Source organism: Odocoileus virginianus, chromosome 33, assembly GCF_023699985.2.
Source record: "Odocoileus virginianus isolate 20LAN1187 ecotype Illinois chromosome 33, Ovbor_1.2, whole genome shotgun sequence".
Lineage (NCBI taxonomy): Eukaryota > Metazoa > Chordata > Mammalia > Artiodactyla > Cervidae > Odocoileus > Odocoileus virginianus.
Window position 1 is genome coordinate 18,680,159 of NC_069706.1, and position 17,975 is coordinate 18,698,133.

The 17,975-nt window shown below is 39.6% G+C and overlaps 1 protein-coding gene across 1 annotated transcript in view; it reads left to right on the forward strand.

The window, feature by feature from the left end:
* The window catches only part of LOC110147413 (phospholipid-transporting ATPase ABCA3-like), a 227,198-nt gene that overhangs the window by 24,341 nt on the left and 184,882 nt on the right, over positions 1–17,975 (forward strand). Inside the window, exon 5 of the mRNA XM_070461131.1 lies at positions 7,113–7,254. Within this exon, the coding sequence (XP_070317232.1) occupies positions 7,113–7,254 (142 nt within the window). The remainder of the gene's footprint in view (positions 1–7,112; positions 7,255–17,975) is intronic.

Genomic DNA, 17,975 nt, shown 5'->3' on the forward strand with positions numbered 1-17,975 from the left:
CACATCTTAATGTATCACACCCAACAGACGACAGCCAAGACCCAGCATTATCTGGTCTCCAACCTGGCAATAGAAGACAGCAAGTAGGCTCATGCCACTCCACATCAAATGGAAGCATTTCTAACATTAGACAGTTCTGACACATCTAGCATGAGGAATGGATAGGGAACCCTGATAACAATTAGTGGCCAGGAAAGACACTCTCCTTCCTTACCAAGCCCTTCCCCTGCTAATAGATACTGAAACACATGAGCAAGAGGTACTCAGCCACAAGTATCCCAGTCTGGAAGCCTCTTCATTACCTCCAGCCTAAGACATCCCTCAATGCAAGACTCTAGAGTGGGTGGGCCAGTGGAACCCACATCAAGAGGGTCCCAGCTACAAAACAGTGGCAATGCCTATGGGCCAGAGACTCTCTTTTCCTGTTCAGATACATGAGGGCAGTCAAGGAACAGTGATAGGGAAACTCCACTACAAGAAGTCCCACATTCAGAAAGAATTGTCTGTCCCATACAGGCAGGTCCCTGCCACATATGCCCAACCAGGAAAGCCTCTTCCTTCTTGTGGGCTGAATATCCTGTCTTATATAGGGAGCCTGCAGAGCAAAACAGCCAGAATTGACATGAGGAACTCAGCCACAGAAGAGCCTGGGGAGGTCTTTATGCCTTGTGCCCCCTCTGCAGCTAGAAGGAAAACTCGAATTCCTCTAGGCAGAAATAGCAGGAACCAGTGTGAGCCCCAGTGGAACCACATAAACTGTGAGACCAAAAATAATACTTAAAGGGCTCTGGAAATTGAATTGTCATTGAAATTAAGCCAATGCTGCATAAAATAGGCTGACTGCCTGATATAATAAAGTATTTAAATAGTATCCAGAGTCTCCTAAAATAATAGACAAAATTAACAAAATAAAATAGAAAATCATCTGTCAAACCAAGAACCAATTTACTGATATGAGAACTGAGATGAATTAGAGGTTAGAATTATCTGAGAAAGATTTTAAAGCAACCATCATAAAACATGTTGCAACAGCAATTAAAAACTTTTGAAACAAATGAAAATATAGGAAGTGTAAGCAGAGAAATAAAAGTTATAAACAAGATGTTATAAACATTAAATTCAGTAACAAATAATAACCTGGTGGGAAAAAGTTGGCTTAAAGCTCAAAATTCAGAAAACTAAGGTCATAGCATCTGGTCCCATCACTTCATGGCAAATAGATGGGGAAACAGTGGCAGACTTTATTTTGGGGGGCTCCAAAATCACTGCAGATGGTGGCTGCAGCCATGAAATTAAAAGATGCCTACTCCTTGGAAGAAAAGTTATGAACAACCTAGACAGCATATTAAAAAGTAGAGACATTACTTTGCCAACAAAGGTCCATCTAGTCACGGCTGTGGTTTTTCCAGTAGTCATGTATGGATGTGAGAGTTGGACTATAAAGAAAGCTGAGTGCTGAAGAATTGATGCTTTTGGACTGTCGTGTTGGAGAAGACTCTTGAGAGCCCCTTGGACTGCAAGGAGATCCAACCAGTCCATCCTAAAGGAAATCAGTTCTGAATATTCATTGGAAGGACTGATGTTGAAGCTGAAACTCTAATACTTTGGCCACCTGATGTGAAGAGCTGACTCATTGGGAAAGACCCTGATACTGGGAAAGATTGATAGCGGTAGGAGAAGGGGATGACAGAGGATGAGATGGTTGGATGGCATCACCAACTCAATGGACATGAGTTTGAGTAAACTCCTGGAGTTGGTGATGGACAGAGAAACCCAGCATGCTGCAGTCCATAGGGTCACAAAGAGTCAGACACGACTGAGAGATTGAACTGAACTGAACTGGAATGGGCTTAATCATAGAGTAGACAGAGGAGAGGATATAACACCGAGGAATAAATTTATCCAAGGAGGTGCAAATAATATGCACTGAAAGCTACAAAACATTGCTGAAAGAAATTAAAGAAGACCAAAATAAATGGAAAGACAGCCCGAGTTCATGGGTGTGCATATGCATGCTAAATTGCTTCAGTCATGTCCAATTCTTTGTGACGCTATGGACTGTAGCCCACTAGGCTCCTCTGTCCATGGAGTTCTCTGTCCATGGAGTCCATGGAGGCAAGAATACTGGAGTGGGTTGCTGTGGCCTCCTCCAGGGGATCTTCCCAACCCAGGGATCAAACCTGCATCTCTTATGTCTCCTGCATTATCTGTCAGATTCTTTATCACTAGAGACATCTGGGAAGCCCTAAGTTCATGGGTAGGAAGACCTAATTTGTTAAATCATACTACCAGTAGCTACCTAGATTCATCACAATCCTTATCAAAATTCCAATGCCCTTTTTTATTGAGATGTTTTTATTTACAATAGTAGTTTTAGGAATACAACATGGAGTTTAAAAATTTTTATAGATTTTACACCATTTAAAGTTATAAAATTTGTTTATATTCCCTGTGCTGTACAATATGTCCTTGTAGCTCATTATTTTAAAGCTAATAGTTTGTATTCCTTAATCCCTACCCCTATATGCCCCTCCCTCTTTCCCTCTCTCCCACTGATAACTACTAGTTTGTTCTCTGTATCTATGAGTCTGTGTCTGCTTTGTTATAGTTATTTGTTTTGTTTTTAGATCCCACAGTTAAGTGATACCAAGCAGTATTTGTCTTTATCTTTTCTTTAAGCAACATGTCTATCTATGATGTTGCAAATGGCAAATTTTCATTCTTTTGTGTCTTAGTAATATTCCCGTGTATGATATCTTCTTTATCCATTTAACTGTGGATAGACATTAATGTTGCTTCCACATTGGCTATTGTAAATAATACGGCTGTGAACACTGGGGTGCATGTATATTTTTAAAATGAGTATTTTCTAAATTCCATATATATGTGTTAGTACACTGTATTGGTCTTTATCTTTCTGGCTTACTTCACTCTGTATAATGGACTCCAGTTTCATCCACCTCATTAGAACTGATTCAAATGAATTCTTTTTAATGGCTGAGTAATATTCCATGGTGTATATGTACCACAGCTTCCTTATCCATTCTTCTGCTGATGGGCATCTAGGTCGCTTCCATGTCCTGGCTATTATAAACAGTGCTGCAATGAACATTGGGGTGCACGTGTCTCTTTCAGATCTGGTTTCCTCGGTGTGTATGCCCAGAAGTGGGATTGCTGGGTCATATGGCAGTTCTATTTCCAGTTTTTTAAGAAATCTCCACACTGTTTTCCATAGCGGCTGTACTAGTTTGCATCCCCACCAACAATGTAAGAGGGTTCCCTTTTCTCCACACCCTCTCCAGCATTTATTGCTTGTAGACTTTTGGATAGCAGCCATCCTGACTGGCGTGTAATGGTACCTCATTGTGGTTTTGATTTGCATTTCTCTGATAATGAGTGATGTTGAGCATCTTTTCATGTGTTTGTTAGCCATCTGTATGTCTTCTTTGAAAGATGGTAACAAGAACCCTATATGCAAAACAGAACAAGAGACACAGATGTATAGAACAGACTTTTTGACTCTGTGGAAGAAAACGAGGGTGGGATGTTTTGAGAGAACAGCATTGAAACATGTATATTATCAAGGGTGAAACAGATCACCAGCCCAGGTTAGATGCATGAGACAAGTGCTCGGGGCTGGTGCACTGGAAAGACCCAGAGGGATGGGGTGGGGAGGGAGGTGGGAGGGGGGATCGGGATGGGCAATACATGTAAATCCATGGCTGATTCGTGTCAATGTATGGCAAAAACCACTACAATATTGTAAAGTAATTAGCCTCCAACTAATACAAATAAATGGGAAAAAAAATAAAGCCACATGATTAATTGTAATTAAAAAATAAAATGAGTATTTTGCTCTTTGAAAAATACTCAGGAGTAGAACTGCTGGATCATATGATAGCCCTATTTTAATTTTTTAAGGAACCTCCATACTGTTTTCCACAGTGGTGTTGGTGGTGTTCAGTCACTCAGTCCTATTCAGCTCTTTGCAAATCCATAGACTGCAGCATGCCAGACTTCCCTGTCCTTCACCAACTCCCAGAGTTTGTTCCAACTCATGTCCACTGAGTCAATGATGCCAACCAACCACCTCATTCTCTGTCACCCCCTTCTCCTCCTGCCCTCAGTCTTTCCCAGGAACGGGATCTTTTCCAATGAGTCGGCTCTTCACATCACATGACCAAAGTAGTGGAGCTTCAGCTTCAGCATCAGTCCTTCCAGTGAATATTCAAGGTTGATTTCATTTAGGATTGGCTGGTTTGATCTCCTTGCTGTCCAACAGACTTTCAAGAGTCTTCTCCAACACCACAATTCAAAAGCATCAATTCTTTGGCACTCAGCTTTCTTTATGGTCCAGCTCTCACATCCCTACAGGACTACAGGAAATACCATAGCTTTGACTCTGCAGAACTTTGTCGGCAAAGTGATGTCTCTGCTTTTTAATATGGAGTATAGGTTTGTCACAGTTTTATGTCCAAGGAGCAAGTGTCTTTTAATTTCGTGGCTGCAGTTAACCATCTGCAGTGATTTTGGAGCCCAAAAAAATAAAGCCTGTCACCATTTCCATTTTTTTCCCCTATTTGTCGTGAATGATGGGGCCAGATGCCATGATCTTAGTTTTTTGAATGTTGAGTTTTAAGCCAGTTTTTCAGCTTTTTAATCTCAATTGATGCAGAAAAAGTTTTGAGAAAATTCAGCACCCATTCATAATAAACTTAATGAGCTCTGTTATAGTCTTACTATGGAATATTACTCTATTCCTGCATGCTTAGTCATGTCTGACTTCTTGTGACCTGGTGGACTGTAGCCTGCCAGGCTCCTCTATCCATGGGATTCTCCAGGCAGAATATTGGAGTGAATTCGACCCAGTAATCGAACCCAAATCTCCTGCAGCTCTTGAATTGGCAGGTGTATTCTTTACCACTGAGCATCAGGGAAGCCCCCTATGGAATACTGCTCAGTGATAAAAAGGATTTAATTACTGAAAATAGCAATTACATTAATGAATTTCAAAACATATGGAGTAAAAGAAGCCTTCTATCAAAGAGTACAATATTATATTTAATTCCATTTATATGAAATTTTATAATGGGCAGAATTAATCTGTAGTGAAATTAGAAAAATTACACCTCTGACTGTGGTCAGGATCAACGGGCAAAGGGCATTACGAAAACTTTCTGGAATGAGGGTAATGTTTATCTTGATAGTAGTTGAGTTAGAATAGCTATGCATTTGTTAAAACTTACATAATTAAGGAAATGTACAGTTAAGATTTGTACATTTTATTGTGTGTAAAGTTTACCTCAAATAAAAACTCTGGGCAAATATTAAAATCTAGTAAACGGTGAACTGTTGGCTGAAAGTGTGCTGAAGTCTTAACTTTCTTTGCAGTGCATCCAAAACTTAAGTATATTGATAGATAAAGTATATAGATATTACATATATACAAGTTTATATATATATATTTAAGCTTACCCCTGATGTATAATATAAATCATATATGCACATCTAATTTTGCCTTTTTTATGGAAAAGGTAGCATACTTGTCAGTAATTTTTTTCTTTTTTCTTTTTGAACCATAAATCCATCTACTTTGCTTTTTGATGCTACAGCTACATTTCCACTTTTTCAGCCACCTATGGGACTCAGCTAATAAAAGACAGACTAGAAGCAAGACTTGGAGGAAAAAAAAGTAGCTCGAACTTTTCTGTTGGCTTTCTGGCTGCTCGTAGTTGCTGTGAATGACACCCCAGAAATATCTCTTTTTTTGTCAGTAGCATTTTCTTTCTCATAGCGGCAGACAAATGCAGTTTGAAGATTGCTCAATGCTTTTCAATATCAGCCTTGTCACACCCTCTCAAAGATACCCAGCACTAGGCAACTGGAGCTCCTTTTCAGAAGTCAAGGTCCCCATCCAAAGTCCCCTCTTTCAAGCTCTGTAACCCAGTACTAGCTGACATCTGCCCCTCCTTTGAGGCTTGATTTTTCATCTCCACATGACCTCTCATTTAAGTTCGCAATTTTTAATAATTGCAAACCCTTGGTTTAGTTTCCTTAGTCCTAGGGCCAATGACTAGTTCCTGCTGTCTCTATCTGATACCTTAGAGTTCTCCTATTCATTAGGTTATCTAGTATAGATAGTATAACCTATCCATTAGGCTATCTAGTATAGATAGTATAACCTATCCTTTAGGCTATCTAGTATAGATAGTATAACCTATACATTAGGCTATCTAGTATAGATAGTATAACCTATCCATTAGGCTATCTAGCATAGATAGTATAACCTATCCATTAGGCTATCTAGTATAGATAGTATAACATATCCATTAGGCTATCTAGTATAGATAGTATAACCTATCCATTAGGTTATCTAGTATAGATAGTATAACCTATCCATTAGGTTATATAGTTTCTGTTTTCTGACTATACCTTGAGCGGATACAGAACTCTGTATTGTAATTTGTGCAGTCTTTTATGTATGAGCAGTTGGGTTGATTCCAATATGCTGTATTTCCACAACAAATAATGTTACAACAAACAACCTTGTGCATGTGGTTTTTTTCCCATACTGTTTGAGGTTTATATTCCAAGTCTGTTATTGAAAGTATGATTGCTGAATTAAACAATGCATGCATATATAGTTTTGTGGAACATTGTCAGATTCTCCATTATTATTGTGCCATTTTGCATACTACAAGCAATGTATTAAAGTGCCCGTTGACTGCCTTGTCAATGCAGTATGTTAACACAGTATATTTTGACTTTTCCAGTGTGACAGGTAAGAAAGATATCAATGTAGTTTTAATTTGTATTTATTCCATTCTGTGACATTGAGAAGCTTTTTATATATTTGTGGGCCACCTGTATATCTTCTTTTTGTGAACTGTCTGCATTGGGAGAGGACTTAAAATATAAATGTGATTGGATTATATTTGTTGTGCTTGGAGTCACTGTCACTTGCAGGCATTCAGAATCACTTTCATATCAGATGAGTCTCAATTTCAAATCACATGGTTTCATATGTGGATTTAACTTTGCTTTGTTTCTAATATTGGCTTTTCAGTTTAGTTTGGTTTTAAACATAGTTTGTTTTCTGCTGCTACTTCTAGGTAAAGTATCGTCTGCGTTTTGCTGCTATACAGAGGACTATCATATGGCCAGATGAGATAGGCTGGAAAACAACCTTACTTTTTCCTAGTAGGCCCTTTGTAGGACCCAGGAATCCAGGTCATCAGGATGGAGGAGGTCCTGGTGAGCAGATCCTTAATGCATATACATACTTAATTTTTACTACACTTGCATAATAATATATATGTTATTTATATTGTGTGTATATATGTGTGTATGTGTATATGTATATGTACACATATATGTATCTATATAATTATATGAAATAAATCACTTTATTCTTAACTTGTAATTTTTAAATTAAATGTATATTATATAAAAATTACTAAATCTTATACATTTGGTAAACTGACATATATATGTATAGAGAGAGAATATATATGTATGTATATTATGCTTTGTTCTTATTTAATCTCTAATTCATGTCAGAATCTTTTGTGACCCTGTGGACAGTAGCCTGCAAGGCTCCTCTGTTCATGGGATTTCCCAGGCAAGAATACTAGAGTAGGTTTCCATTTCCTTCTCCAGAGGAACTTCCCAACCCAGGAATCGAGCCCATGTCTCCTTTGGCAGGTGGAGTCTTTATCACTGAGCCACCAGGGAAACTCTTTCAATTCTTATACCAATACGCTTATCTTTAGTTGTGGTTTAGTGTTCTGCTTTCCAAATACATATATTTTAATTTGTTGGTGTTGTTTGAATATTCATGTCTATGTATAATTCTATTGATTTGATCTAAAACTTTAAAACTTGTGATGATAATTTTTAATTCAAATTTTCATATTGCATATTCTCTTGAAAAGCCCTTAATGTGTAACATGAGTTTACCAACTATACTTGAGATTTATATGCAAAGTGAAAGTGAAAGTCACTCAGTCATGTCTGACTCTTTGTGACCCCATGGACGATACAGCCATGGAATTCTCCAGGTCAGAATTCTGAAGTGGGTAGCTGTTCCCTTCTCCAGGGGGTCTTTCCAACCCAGGAATCAAACCCAGGTCTTCCACACTGCAGGCAGATTCTATACCAGCTGAGCTACCAGGGAAACCCAAGAATACTGGAGTGGGTAGCCTATGCCTTCTCCAGCAGATATTCCCAACCCAGGAATCAAACCGGGGTCTCCTGCATTGCAGGTGGATTCTTCCCTGAGCTACCAGGGAAGCCCTTGAGCTTTTAATATTTAGCAAATATTCAGTAGAAGAAAAAATTCTATGCACATTTTAGCATTAGCAACAAAGATTGGAAACACCATAACCAGTAAGAGAATAGATGAAAATATTAGACAGTCATTAAAAATAATCTTTATGTAGTCTGTTGAGAAAGAATTTAAGCTGAGTCTACAAGTAACTATATGAATTAGCTAGATGGAGATAAATGAGTACTATTCCACATAGTGCAAGTAAGATCATGAACACATCAAGATAGGATTCCACATTCAGGGGGCTACATGGTATTTTGTTTGTTTTCTTTTTTATAGCTAGGATAGAGACTTATACAGGAGACTATTTAAGGTGAAGCTAAGAGGCAAATAGATCATTAAATATCTAATGTGTAAAGTGAAGTAATATGAAATCTCTTCCTGGAAGTTATGAGAGACAAAATCATAGCAATATTTAGTTTGAATAGGAGAAATGATATGGTAGTGGATGCATCTCTTCAAGTAATGACACTCTCCAAGTAATGACACTCATGTTCATCTTTGGTATTTGTTTAAATCTGAACACAAACTTTTGTTTCTATTGATGAATAAAGAAGACTGTGACCTATATTTCACAATTTATATAATTGATTGCAATGTTTCAGAGAATGACCCTTTTTTGCATCGGACATCTGAATTTTGTTTTGTTATTTCACTTCTTGATATTGAGTGTTATATTACTTGACACCAGGCAATATGTGCTTGGGTTTCCTTAATACCATACTATTAGTGGGAATATGTTATGAAAAGAAGAGTGGATGAAGCATGTTTGGTAACATTTAAATTAAGGAAGAGTAAAGAAAAGAAGACAAGGATACAGAGATTAAGAAGGATTGACAAGTAGATGAGCAGAATATTAAGACAGCTACTGCTTCGTGCTAATTCACTTCAGTTATATCTGACTCTTTTAGACCATATGGACTGCAAACTATCAGGCTCCTCTGTCCATGGGATTCTCCAGGCGAGAATACTGGAGTGGGTTGCTATGTTCTCAGGGGGGCCTTCCTTGGATAGGTACTAAATATATCAAAGAAGGAATGAGAAACCTCAATGCTTGATATTTCAATTTTATAACCACAAAAGAATCTCTTGAAGCCCAAAAACAGCAATTCCTTCATAGAAAAGAGTTTTTATTTAAAAAAAAAAAAAAAAACTATAGAACATTGATGAAGGAAATTAAAGATGACTCAAAGAAAGGGAAAGATGGCCCATGCTGCTGAATTAGCAAGTTAATATTGTTAAGATGGCCATCCTGAAAGCAATCTACAAATTTAATACAATCTCTTTCAAAATACCTATGAGATTTTTCACAGAACTAGAGCAAACAATCCTAAAATTTATATGGAACCAGAAGACTCCAAATTGCCGAAGCAAGGCTTGATAAAAAAGAACGAAGCTGAAGCTAGCTATCATATTCCCTGACTTCAGACTACACTACAAATACACAGTAATCAAAACAGAATGGTGCAGCACAAAAACAGATACATAGGCCAGTGGAACAGAGTAGAGATCCCAGAAATAAATCCACAGACCTATAATCAGTTTATATAGGTAAGAATATACAATGAAGAAAAAAGTCTTTTCAGTAAGTTATGCTGAAAAAAAAAAAGGGCAGCTACATGTAAAACAATGAGATTAGAACATTCCCTTATAATGCCATGTACTAAAATAAACTGTGTAATTAACATCCTTCAGAAATAGAAGAGGGCAGAAAAAAATATGTGTAGCAAAATGGTGGGAAACAGGTCAGTACTCCCCCCAGTTGCTGCCTTTAACCCCTTTTTGGCTGGGCAAGAAGCAGACACCTGTGGGTGAACCAAAAACAGAGGTGCAGCCAAAACCAAAGCAGAGCCCTAGGGCTGTGTGACTGAGGAAGAACTGACATCTTTCCTTCAAGCTGCACAAACCATAGGTTCATCCCACACAGGGGCCTTGGTGAACTTAGCGCCTAGAGAACATTTTAATGGAAAATTGCTCCTGCAGCTGAGCCAGGTCTGCCTCTAGCAGCTGTGGACTTGTGGCCACGTACACAGGGTAGGGAATGGGATGGACCATGTCAAAGTTTGAGCTGACTCCACACTACCCATAGTGGGTCCAGTGACCTAACTAGAGGTCTTGGAGGATCTCCTGGGGAGGTGGGAGTTGGCTATAGTTCACCGTGGCGATAAGGACATTGATAACAGAGGCCCCAGGGAATTCTGTTGTTTTTCTCCCAAAAATAACATGTTAAGTTTCGGGAGAAAAATTAGGAGGATACAGCTAAATAAAAGCAATGCTTAGAAATAATTCTATAATGTTTATATGTTGATACGAGAAAAACTGAAAAGTGTAAAATTAACTATCTGATTTCCAGCCTTAAAAAATTAGTAACTAGGCTTCCCTGTGGTGGCTCAGAGGTTAAAGTGTCTGCCTGCAATGCGGGAGACCTGTGTTCGATCCCTGGGTCAGGAAGATCCCTTGGAGAAGGAAATGGCAACTCACTCCAGTATTCTTGCCTGAAGAATCCCATGGGCGGAGGAGCCTGGTGGGCTACAGTCCATGGGGTCACAAAGAGTCGGACACGACTGAGCGACTTCACTTTCACTTTCACACATAAAATGCAGTATGCAACTACAGCTAGCAGAAGGCATGTGCAAGCAGCTTCTTAGACCAAGGGTATCACAGAAGAGGCAGGGCAAGCCAGGCTTGCACCCCATAGCCTGGAGTGCTGCATCAGCAGTGAGAACCATAGCTCCGTTTCCAAAAGGTTCCATACTTGAGGGAATGACTGTGGAGGCTCTAAACCAAGTGTCTTGGACTTGAGGATGTTTCTGGGGAGAAATCTCAGCATGAATTCAGAAGAAAAGGAGATGCTTTGAGTGGAATGTGAATATGTTGTGGAGAAGAAGCCAATGCTGACTCCATGTCGGAAGCTGTTTCTTTGACTTGCTTTTCATTGCTTTTGTTACTATAATCATACAGAATGCTCTGCCTCAGAGAGTCCTACCCATCTGCCTGACTGTTAAACTAAAGTGCCTTTGCTCAGAACTCTGTCCACCTTTCGATGGCAGGAAGAAATGAACACATCCCCTGCCTGAGGCTTGCCATTCTAGGAGATGTTTGCAAGATTAATGGCCTTTTTACTTTGCTTCCTCACCTCCCCCTGATCTCTGATCTATAAAAGAACCTGGCATCCAGACCCAGATAATATGGTTATTTTGAAACATTAGCCCTCCATCTTCTTGGTCAGATGGCTCCCTGATTAAAGTCTCATCCTTGCCTTAGACTGATTAACTTCTAAGATACTGGAGTAGAAGGATGTGTGCTCATCTTCTCCTGCAAGAATACCAAAATCACAACTAGTTGCTAAACAACCATCAACAGGAGAATGTTGAATCCTAGCAGAAAAAGATAGCCAGCATCCAAGGGCAAAGGAAAAATCCCAACAAGTCAGTAGGAGGGGTGCAATCATGTTTAAAATCAAGTCTCAGACCTGGCAGATGCTGAGGGGATGCAAAAATAATTGTGCGCACCAGGACCCAGAGAAAGGAGCACTGACCTCCACAAGACACCTTGGGGTGTCTGTCTCCTGCAGAGGCACGAGTCAGCAGTGACCTACCACGGGGACAGGGGCTCTGGCTGCATCAGACCTGGGTGGCACAGTGTGAGGCATAAGTCCTCTTGGAGGAGGTCACCATTAGCTCCACTATAGAGCCACTGAGCAGATGACTCATGAACTGGAGAACAATTATACCAAACAAGTTCTTGCACCGTTGCAAAAGTTCTAGGGCCCACAAGAGATTTCCTAACCTGGGGATCCAGCAAAGGGACTGAGAACCCCCTGGGAATTTGACTTTGAAAGCCAGTGGTATTTGATTACAGAACTTCCACAGGACTGGGGAAAAAACCTGGAGGGCACAAACAAAACCTTGTGCCCACCAAGACCCAGGGGAAAGGAGTAGTCGCCCCACAAGAGACTGAGCTAGACTTGCCTGTGAGTCCTTGAGTCTCCAGCAGAGGCGTGAGTTGACGTTGGCCTGCTGTTGGGTCAGGAGCACTGACTACAACAGTCCTGAGAAGCCCGGCAGGCTCTGTAGTCCTTTTGAAGGACGTCACCTACCCCTACCACAGTTTGGCCTCTGGCCAAACTAAAGGGAGGGAACACAGTCCCACCCATCAGCAGAAATTTGGATTAAATATTTCCTCAGCATGGCCTTGCCCACCAGAGCAAGACCAAATTTTCCACACAGCCAGTCCCTCCCATCAGGGAAGGTTCCACAAGCCTCTTATCCTCATACATCAGAGGGCACACAAAATGAAAACCACAGTCACAGGAGACTAAACAAACTGATGACATGGATCACAGCCTTGTCTAACTCAATGAAATTATGAGCCATGCCATGTAGAGTCTCCCAAAATGGACAGGTATGGTGGAGAGTTCTGACGAAACATGGTCCACTGGAGAAAGGAATGGCAAACGACTTCAGCATTCTTGCCTTGAGAACCCCATGAACAGTATGAAAAGGCAAAAAGATAGGACACTGAAAGATGAACTCCCCAGGTCAGTAGGTGCCTTGATCTGGACAAGAGCAGAGAAATAGCTCCAGAGGGAATGAAGAGGCTGAACCAAAGCAGAAACAGCACCCGCTTGTGGATGTGTCTGGTGGTGAAAGTAAAGTTCGATGCTGTCAAGAATACCGCATAGGAAGCTAGACTATTAAGTCCATGAATCAAGGTAAATTGGAAGTGGTCAAACAGGAGATGGCAGGAGTGAACATCAATATTTTAGGAATCAGTGAACTAAAATGGATCAAAAGGGGCGAATTTAATTCAGATGGCCATTATATCTACTACTGTGAGCAAGAATCCTTTAGAAGAAGAAATGAAGTAGCACTTATAGTCAACAAAAGAGTCCAAAGTGCAGTGCTTGGGTGCAATTCCAAAACAACAGAATGATCTCTGTTTGTTTCCAAGGCAAACCATTCAGTATCACAGTAATCCAAGTATATGCCCCAACCAGTAATACTGAAGAAGCTGAAGTTGAATGGTTGTAAGAAGACCTACAAGACCTTCTAAAACTAACACCAAAAAAGGATGTCCTTTTCATCTTAGGGGGTTGGAATGCAAAAGAAAGAAGTCAAGAGCTACCTGGAGTAACAGGCAAGTTTGGCTTGGAGTAGAAAATGAAGCAGGGCAAAGGCTAACAGTTCTGTCAAGAGAATTTACTGATCATGGCAAACACCCTCTTGCAACAACACAAGAGATGACTCTACACATGGACATCACCAGATGGTCAATACTGAACTCAGATTGATTATATTCCTTGCAGCAAAGATAAAGAAGCTCTATACAGTCTGCAAAAATAAGACGAGGAGCTGACTGTGACCTAGATCATGAACTCCTTCTTGCAAAATTCAGACTTTTGCAAAATTGAAGAAAGTAGGAAAAACCATTAGACCATCCAGCTTTGACCTAAATCAAATCCCTTATGATTATACAGTGGAAGTGACAAATAGATTCAAGGAATTAGATCTGATAGACAGAGTACCTGAAGAATTATGGACAGAGGTTCATGATTTGTACAGGAGGCAGTGATCAAGACCATCCCCAAGAAAAAGAAGTGCAAAAAGGCAAAATGGTTGTCTGAAGAGGCCTTATAAATAGCTGAGAAAACAATAGACGCTAAAGGCAAAGGAGAAAAAGAAAGATACACCCATTTGAACACAGAGTTCCAAAGAATAGCAAGGAAAGATAATAAAGCCTTCCTCAGTGATCAAGGCATACAAATCGAGGACCACAATAGAATGGGAAAGGCTAGAGATCTCTTCAAGAAAATTAGAGATACTAAGGGACATTTCATACAAAGATGGGCATAATAAAGGACAGAAATGGTAAGGACCTAACAGAAGCAGAGGATATTAAGAAGAGGTGGCAAGAATACACAGAAGAACTATTCAAAAAATATCTTAATGACCTAGATAGCCACAATGGTGTGATCACTCACCTAGAGCCCATCTTGGAGTGTGAAGTCAAGTGGGCCTTAGGAAGCATCACTATGAACAATGTTAGTGGAAGTGATGGAATTCCAGTTGAGCTATTTCAAATCCTAAAAGAGTGTTACAGTGCTGCACTTAATATGTCAGCAAATTTGGAAAACTCGGCAGTGGCCACAGGACTGGAAAAGGTCAGTCTTCATTCCAATCCCAAAGAAAGGCAATACCAAAGAATGCTCAAACTACCACACAATTGCACTCATTTCAAATGCTAGCAAAGTAGTGCTCAAAATTCTCCAAGCTAGGCTTCAACAGTGTGTGAACTGAGAACTTCCAGATGTTCAAGCTGGATTTAGAAAAGGCAGAGGAACCAGAGATCAAATTGCCAACATCTGTTGGATCACAGAAAAAGCAAGAGAATTCCAGGAAAACACCTACTTCTGCTTCATTGACTATGCTAAAGCTTTTGACTGTGTGCATCACAACAAATTGTGGAAAATACTTGAAGAGATTGGTATACCAGACCACCTTATCTGCCTCCTGTGAAACCTGTATGCAAGTCAAGAAGCAACATTTAGGATCGGACATGGAACTACAGAATGGTTCCAAATTGGAAAAGGAATACGTCAAAGCTGTATACCGTCACCCTACTTATTTAAATTATGTGCAGAGTACATCATGCAAAATTCCAGGCTGGATGAAGCACAAGCTGCAATCAAGATTTCCGGGAGAAATACCAATAACTTCAGATATGCAGGTGACACCACCCTTATGGCAGAAAGTGAAGAGGAGCTAAAGAACCTCTTGATGAATGTGAAAGTGCAGAGTGAAAAAGCTGGCTTAAAACTCAACATTCAAAATCCTAAGATCATGGCATCTGGTCCCATCACTTCATTGTATATAGATGGGGAAGCAATGGAAACAGTGATAGAATTTATTTTCTTGGGCTCTGAAATCACTGAAGATGGTGACTGCAGCCATGAATTTAAAAGACACTTGTTCCTTGAAAGAAAAGCTATGACCAACCTACACAGCTTATTAAAAACAGAAACATCACTTTGCTGACTAAAGTCCATATAGTCAAAGTTATGGCTTTTCCATTATTCGTGTATGGATCTGAGAGTCGGACCATAAAAGTAACTGAGCACCAAAGAATTCATGCTTTTGAGCCATGGTGTTGGAGAAGACTTTTGAACATCCCTTGGACTAGAAATTAAGGAAATAGTACCATTCACCATTGCAAAAAAAGAATAAAATACTTACGAGTACAGCTACCTAAAGAAACAAAAGACCTATACATAGAAAACTATAAAACACTGATGAAAGAAATCAAAGAGGACACAAATAGATAGAGAAATATACCGTGTTCATGGATTGGAAGAATCAATATTGTCAAAATGGCTATGCTACCCAAAGCAATCTATAGATTTAATGCAATCCCTATTAAGCTACCAATGGTATTTTTCACAGAACTAGAACAAATAATTTCACAATTTGTATGGAAATATAAAAAACCTCGAATAGCCAAAGTAATCTTGAGAAAGAAGAATGGAACTGGAAGAATCAACCTGCCTGACTTCAGACTATACTACAAAGCCACAGTCATCAAGACAGTATGGTACTGGCACAAAGACAGAAATATAGATCAATGGAACAGAATAGAAAGCCCAGAGATAAATCCACGAACCTATAGACACCTTATCTTCGACAAAGGAGGCAAGGATATACAATGGAAAAAAGACAACCTCTTTAACAAGTGGTGCTGGGAAAACTGGTCAACCACTTGTAAAAGAATGAAACTAGAACACTTTCTAACACCATACACAAAAATAAACTCAAAATGGATTAAAGATCTAAATGTAAGACCAGAAACTATAAAACTCCTAGAGGAGAACATAGGCAAAACACTCTCCGACATAAATCACAGCAGGATCCTCTATGGCCCACCTCCCAGAATATTGGAAATAAAAGCAAAAATAAACAAATGGGACCTAATTAAACTTAAAAGCTTTTGCACAACAAAGGAAACTATAAACAAGGTGAAAAGAGAGCCCTCAGATTGGGAGAAAATAATAGCAAATGAAGCAACAAAGGATTAATCTCAAAAATATACAAGCAACTCCTGCAGCTCAATTCCAGAAAAATAAATGACCCAATCAAAAAATGGACCAAGGAACTAAACAGACATTTCTCCAAAGAAGACATACAGATGGCTAACAAACACATGAAAAGATGCTCAACATCACTCATTATCAGAGAAATGCAAATCAAAACCACAATGAGGTACCATTACACGCCAGTCAGGATGGCCGCTATCCAAAAGTCTACAAGCAATAAATGCTAGAGAGGGTGTGGAGAAAAGGGAACCCTCTTACACTGTTGGTGGGAATGCAAACTAGTACAGCCACTGTGGAAAACAGTGTGGAGATTTCTTAAAAAACTGGAAATAGAACTGCCATGTGACCCAGCAATCCCACTTCTGGGCATACACACTGAGGAAACCAGATCTGAAAGAGACACGTGCACCCCAATGTTCATTGCAGCACTGTTTATAATAAGCAGGACATGGAAGCAACCTAGATGCCCATCAGCAGAAGAATGGATGAGGAAGCTGTGGTACATATACACCATGGAATATTACTCAGCCATTAAAAAGAATTCATTTGAATCAGTTCTAATGAGATGGATGAAACTGGAGTCCATTATACAGAGGGAAGTAAGCCAGAAAGATAAAGAACATTACAGTATACTAACACATATATATGGAATTTAGAAAGATGGTAATGATAATCCTATATGCAAAACAGAAAAAGAGACACAGATGTACAGAACAGACTTTTGGACTCTGTGGGAGAAGGCGAGGGTGGGCTGTTTCAAGAGAACAGCATCAAAACATGTATATTATCTAGGGTGAAACAGATCATCAGCCCAGGTTGGATGCATGAGACAAGTGCTCGGACCTGGTGCACTGGGAAGACCCAGAGGGATCGGGTAGAGAGGGAGGCGGGACGGGGGATTGGGATGGGGAATACATGTAAATCCATGGCTGATTCATGTCAATGTATGACAAAAACCACTACAATATTGTAAAGTAATTAGCCTCCAACTAATAAAAATAAATGAAGAAAAAAAAAAGAAAATCCCTTGGACTGAAAGGAGATCCAACCAGTCAACCCTAAATGAAATCAACCCTGAATGTTGATTGGAAGTGATGTGGAAGCTGAAGCTCCAGTACTTTGGCCACCTGATGTGAAGAGCTGAGTCATTAGAAAAGACCCTGATGCTGGGAAAGATTGAAGGCAGGTGGAGAAGGGGACAACAGAGGACGAAATTGCTGGATGGCATCACCAACTCATTGGGTATGAGTTTGAGCAAGCTCTGGGAGATGGTTAAGGACAGGAAAGCCTGGTATGCTGCAGTCTATAGTGTCACAAAGAGTCAGACATGACTGAGCAACTGAACAACTACAAAATACATAAAATAGATAAACAACAAGAATTTACTGTATATGAAATTATATTGTTTGTTATACTAACCTGTAGTCGAATATAATCTGAAAAAATGTACTTGAGTTACTATGCTGTATACTTGATGCTATCACATTATTGTAAATCAACTATTCTTCAGTTTTTAAAAAAGCAATTTGAGTCTATCCCAAGTGTAATTATTTTTTT